The sequence below is a fragment of the Micropterus salmoides genome, unplaced genomic scaffold (genome assembly GCF_014851395.1).
Source record: "Micropterus salmoides isolate LMB-PRFRI ecotype aquatic unplaced genomic scaffold, ASM1485139v1 Ms_hic_scaffold_7, whole genome shotgun sequence".
NCBI classification, from domain to species: domain Eukaryota; kingdom Metazoa; phylum Chordata; class Actinopteri; order Centrarchiformes; family Centrarchidae; genus Micropterus; species Micropterus salmoides.
The window spans coordinates 32,606,234-32,612,607 of NW_024044459.1; the positions used below are offsets into that span (position 1 = coordinate 32,606,234).

Here is a 6,374-nt window from a genome sequence, read left to right on the forward strand (position 1 = left end):
GCAGGCAAAAATGTGACTGCTGAGAATTTAAATGCTCAAAACAACAGCTTGGGGAATACTCTAGCCAACTGTGTAGTTCATGTTGTTCCTGTGATTCCTGTGCTTATATGGAAATCTCTCTAAATTAAAATGCAGATAGCCAACATGCTAATCTTTCTGTAACTGCTCCACTGACAAGAAGAGTTTGACCCTTTGTACTCATTAAGTGTTTGCATTCAGCTGAGCTTCATTTCATATGTGCCCATAGCCCTGTGGGTAACAATATAAAACAACATAATTTTAGTTCCACTCATTGTCAAGTGTCACTGGAGTGCGTCAGCACCTCTGGCATGTCGGGTCCATTCTTCGTAACAAAATGAACACTGCTACTTCATTCAGTGGTGTTGTAAAAGAAAGTAGAGAGGAAGGAGGGGATTGACACGTCTGTAAATGTCAACTCAGACCAAGGCAGCGGAAGCACAAGGTCAATTATGTCGACAAGGACCTCTGAGAGCTCTCTTAAAGGCTAAACTGCCCCTGGAAAACAGTTTGGCTAGTTGTGTGACACGTTGCGAGAGTCAAACACTGGTTTGGCTTTCTGTGAGGTGTAAAAACATCCTACATTTGACCTTCTGACATTATAATCAAAGCTAAAACAAACCTGACAGCAGCAACCTTGCTCTCTTCTTTCCTCTTAGTTGAATTTTTTTCCCCATCCCCATGCTGTTTTACATCTAAGGCACCAAATACAACACTGATTTATTCAACACTACATGCACTATCTAAAATGTGTTGTGATCTCAGACTTCCCCCTGAATAATGCACACAGAGGCAGCACACTACATTTGACCTCAGGAAGATGCAAAGATTTTAAAATATCAGCTGTTTAAAAGAGGGTTTCTTTCCCGTGGACCACATACAAACACTGGCAAGTGTTGATTAACTCATGTGTGAACACATCAGTGCTATCATCTCTGGAGAGTTAGGATCCCACACTCCACATTGGTTTCTGAAGTGTGAAAGTCGCATTCTGGTTTTGACTTTAACGGGAGACTTAGGACCAATCAACTGTGTGTTAAAGCTGAGAGTGATGAGGATGAACTGACCTGCAAGGTGACAGAATCTATTCACACACCCCCTCACAAAGCAAGGCAGACATGATATTTTTGCAGAACAAAAAGAGCTGAAGAGCAAACAGTCAAGATTATGGCATCAAAACCAAATATTACAACATAGACATTCTCATTAAAGATAATATTAAATGTTTTAATTCAGTTTAATACCACAAAGAGAAGTGACTAACCACAGGTTTCCCAGGAGTTATCTGCTATGCTACACAGTGCACTTTATTCCCAACCACACTATAAATTTTAACTGTCACATTTTTTACAGGCTATACATGTATTTAGCAATGTTATTTATATATACAGCAGAGGAACCTCGCTCTGACAAAGTCCTTTACTGCCACTTTCATTTTGTTTTATGGCACTTGATATATGGATATTGTATGGCACATTTTATGAGCAAAAACATCCCACACGCACAATGAACGGGAGCACTGCCATTGGCAGACAGCATATAAAGCAAATGCATATAGTGGTTGCCAAGGTTCAAATATCATTACATCGTTTGTGGTGAATTTAGGTAATGAGAAATGCATTAATATGATGCCAGTAAATCGTCTGAATGAATGCCTGGAGCCACGTTTATTGCGCTAATGTTCTTTTTCCTCAGTTACGAAACTCGGTCCACAATCATTAACACATCACAGTTCACAATCCCTTAATATTTGCATCAATATTATTAACATAAAACAGCAAAATTGAAAAGAACTTTTGCAGCGCCCCAACCTTTGTCCTTTCAATACGCTCCGGTGGTTCCACTGCTCACATTTATAGTAAGTAAGTGTAAAAGGCAAACCCTAAACAGGTGTGTAGATCCCAGTGCTTTAGAAAGAAAACATGACAGATGTATACCAGACTAAATGCTGTCTCTTCATTCGTATGTGCCCGCAGCACATGGGGGAATTGATATACAGAATACAGTTGCAAAAGTGCTCATGTAAAGTGCCTTCCGTCGCCCAACAATACTTAAACTTGTCCAACCTTTGTACCATAATTTTGTTATCTACTTCCTCTTACATGTGAACTCATATTGAATTGAGGGCACCACGCCATGCTGGTTAAGTGTCTGCGGGCGGCTCCCTCTGGACTGCTATTGTGAGGTTTATAACTTGGTAATTGTCAACCTTGCTTTTAGACGCAGTGAAGCAAGAAAAGCTCCAAAGGATGACACAATGAGGGCGGAAGAAGCCCCAGTAATTTCTTAGTCTTTAACTGAAAAGGCTTGGATCTAAGTATTGTTGCTGATAGATCCATTGCTCAGGATTGACCCCTTGGTAACCTCTGTGCTGACAGTGGAGAGCGGGACGCTCTCGTACCTCTCTGCCACCCCCCAGCAGCGACAGCGCAACAGGGTGGACTTGAGCTGTTTCTGGAAATTGCTGTTGAGGAAGCCATAGATGATGGGGTTGACGCAGGTGGAGGCCATGGCTGTGAGGTGGCAGAATGAGAAGATGATGTCATGGCCACAGAATGGGATGGCCTCGTGGTTCCAGTCAAACACCGTGTTGAAGACTGTGAGAGGGAGCCAGGAGAGTGCGAATGCCACCACTATGGAGATTAACATGGTGTTGATCCTTGTGCAGCCCTTGTTTTTATTTTGAGTGGTGTTCCTGCCGCGCTCCACCATGTCCTTCCTCCTCCTGAGGCGCAGGTAGATGTGCATGTAGCAGACAATGATGAGGGCAAGAGGAAGTAAGTACTGGAAGGTGAGCAACGAGGTGGTGTAAGCTCGCCGTTCTTCAACTGATGGCCACCGCTCCATGCAAACAAGGTGGTCACTGATTGGGAAGGGGATGCTCAGGTTCTGGAAAGGCAAAGTAAGTACGCTGTACGAGAGGAAAGGCACCGATATTAGGCAGGCCACGATCCAGGTGACAGCCACTGCCAAGTAGGACTGGCCCACCACAGGCTTCCATCCAGTCGGATGGACAATAAGCTGGTAGCGCTCCATGGCGATGAGGACGAGGGAGAAGATGGAAACAGTAATTGATGTACACTGGATAAAGGGCGTTAGTTTACAAAGGGCTTCTCCTAGAATCCAGCGGTCCATGAGTGTGTAGATGATAGTGACAGGAAGGCATATTATGCACATGAGGATGTCCGAACAGGACAGATTGGCGATGAAGATGTTGGTGACGTTGCGCATCTCCTTGTGCCGTGTGATGACAAACACCAGGCAAGAGTTTCCAATGAGACCCACTGCCATAACTGTACTGTAAGCAATGATGAGAAAAGTGGTGCCGCTCACTGAAAGTGAGCACTCATCTGTGAAATCCAACGGCATCTCTTTCCACAAGGCTTGGTTGTGATTGGTGTTGTGCTGCAGCTCCATGATGGCTTTCCTGGGCTCACTTCAAAGACCGGGGACCGAATGAACTAATTTGTTGTGTCACACTTGCTGTAATTACTTCATGAATAATATTTGCTTTTTTAAAACAGCTTTCGCTTATCCTTAATCTTTGGCAGTCTTTACAGCAGTCTCCTTTCGCTGCCTGGAGGAGAAAAAAAAGGAAAAACGATTAGTAACCTTAAACCCCATCTCCAGTCACATAATGTTTATTTTTAAAGTTATGAACTCTTGAGATATTAAGAGGTTGGTTTATCACTGAAATTGAAATGTGGCTCCCATAAAAACTGCAACATGAAAAGAAATTAAAACTCACTTGATTAAAAAAGCTTTTTTCATCATTACCCTGTTACTTCTTTTAAATGAGTATATGTGGCAGAAACAGAGTCTCTTGCTGCAGGACATGCTCTGGATGTAATTCCACAAGTGTCTCTTCAGTGCAGGGATTCATTTAGTGATCCAGTTTTACCTTTGCAAACACTGGATACAATATAAAAGCGTATGCAGATATCATGGCTGCTGGCAAAACACAGATTTTCTCTGTCCTCGAGGACTGGCTATAAGAATAAATGATGCACATCATCAAGAACACAGCACAGATCCTGACTTCATGGCATCGCTATAATGGCATGCTGATTTAAATTTCCATCACAATAACACGGATAATGACCTCCTTTAGAGATGATCATTCCCTCTCTCTGTTTTCTCCCATTTTGACAGCAGGAATTTATTGTTTCTGTCCATAAAGGAACAGACACCTCTCATTGTCACTGAGCATTCACAATAGCTTCACAGAGTCTAAAGCACAAGTGGTCCTTACAATCTCTAACAAGTTAATGTACTGGAAAGCAGAACTGAAATACAATTGCTTTACAGTGAGACCAAGAACATCTGAATAGTGTGTGTGGATGTGGGCATAAATATGTTTTACTGTACGTGTGTGTGTGTGCACAGCAGTCAAAACAGTCCTGATTAAGTGAAATGTTTTGCCCACGGCTCAATTCCCCAGAAATTAGTTTTGCAACACAGCCATGCCAACAGAATGAAATCTACAGGATTGAAAGGATTTATCATTTTTAATTGACAAATGTTAACTGTATATTGGACATTAATTGCTTGTGGCTGTCTTATGAGCTGAAATGCTCTATTATAATGAACTGTTTCATCTGAGGTGATGGCTAACAACGCTAGATTATCTAAAATAATACTTGTAAGTACTGTAATACAACATAAATACATTCCTTTGTGGAACACAGTTTTATCTGTTTAGGGCGCCTGGATTATTAATCCTCCCCTGGATGTCAACCTGACAAAAATTCTGGATATGTGGCCCCTATACAGGTTATCATACCCACGCTGTAGCCTTGAGGCTGATTATTTATGGAAGACTTTTGACACTTAAAGTGATGCATTGCTGTGTGTTGTATCTGCTGGTAAAGAACAGTCCAATGCATTTAACAAGGAAATTTACTAAGGACATTATTACTACTTGAGATGAGATTTATTATGAATTAGGCTATACTATTAACAGCAGATTAAACACAAAGAATTAGATTTTTTTTTTTTTTTAAATGCACTGTTTATGCTATGTGAGGAACTGTGAAGTTCCTGCAGAGAAACCAGTCAAATAAATAATAGCTCATGGGGATTTGTCTCAAATCGGAGATGTCTGTAAATTGTAAATAGGATTTTTAATCAGTCACCTCACTACACCACTTGTCACAGCCAAAAGTCCAGATCCGCTCATGCAAAAATGATTGAAGACATCACGCGCCGGTGGATGAAAAACATGATAGAAAGTGTGAGAGCGGTTAGTGGATGTGTATCCTACCCTCGGTCTCTGCAGCTGTCCCGGATCCACTGTCCGTCTGCAGCTGTGTCTGCTCGCAGTGAGGCGGGCTTTCTCAGCACCGGACAGGTGGAGGAGACTCCTCTGCCTCTGGTGTACCACCGCGTGAGCTCAGCGCTCTCCTGTCGGGGGGGGAAGACACATCACTCATTTCCACCTTAAGTCCTCCTGAACGTCCTCTAAACTTACACTTTTTAAGAAGGTGGCAAGTATGAGAAAACTATAAATCCCATCAGAATAGCTGGACCACCTGACAGCTGCAGGAAATTAAAAACACCCGCGCGTGCCATAAGGTTATTAAAAACTCCCTATAGCTACGCACTTTAACAACCAATAAATAAATATTAGACTGAAATATTAGAGAAGCCTAATTAGAGCTTTGCCGTAGCATGTCATGAAAAAGAAAATATCCGACCCTATAGAAAAATTTCATTTCTTACTTTCAGGTAACCCTCCACCCCACAATAAAGCGTTATAGACTAGCACGTAATGCAGTGTTTTAATTAGCCGTTAAATTAGCCATGGCTTCTTACCGAAATATTCTTTCTTCTTGGGCTACCAGCACTGCTTTGCATCAGGTGAGGCACAGCAGAGTTTTCGGTCGAGGAGAAGGTAGGAGGCGTCCTGCCAGGATCACTGAGGAGCTGAGATAGCTCTTAAAGCGACCTTATGCCTCAGACTCAGGCTGGGATGTGATTGGGAACATGTTACATAATAAAGTCTCCGTGGCTCGCATGTACACGCGCGCGCAGGCACGCGCCCGCACAGGGGCCACTGGAGGAAATTGAGTTATTTGAAATTTGTGCACATTGTCCGTTTCACCCTAATGTATTGGTGAGCGCCATTAGACGGTTAATTTAGTGTCTTGTAAAGGGACTGAGCCCTCACACAATGAGCCTAGTTTCATGTATCCCCAAAGGGAATAACACTGTAATCTAATGTAATATTATGGTAGTGCGATGTTTAAAATTCCTACAGGGCTTTCTGTGGTTGCTGTACAATCTGCATGCCTGTGAATCATATTAAACTGTGTTCTTTGGGGAACATTTTTAAATTAAGACCATAGATTAAAATG

The 6,374-nt window shown here is 42.3% G+C and overlaps 1 protein-coding gene across 1 annotated transcript; it reads right to left on the reverse strand.

Moving 5' to 3' along the window:
- Positions 1–1,228: 1,228 nt before the first annotated feature.
- npy8br (neuropeptide Y receptor Y8b) lies at positions 1,229–5,992 on the reverse strand. Its single transcript, XM_038704773.1, has 3 exons — positions 5,833–5,992; positions 5,282–5,421; positions 1,229–3,595 (listed from the first exon to the last, which is right to left on the reverse strand). Exon 3 carries the CDS (start codon positions 3,433–3,435, stop codon positions 2,332–2,334), a length of 1,104 nt encoding a protein of 367 aa, XP_038560701.1. The 5' UTR covers positions 3,436–3,595; positions 5,282–5,421; positions 5,833–5,992; the 3' UTR covers positions 1,229–2,331.
- Positions 5,993–6,374: the final 382 nt, after the last annotated feature.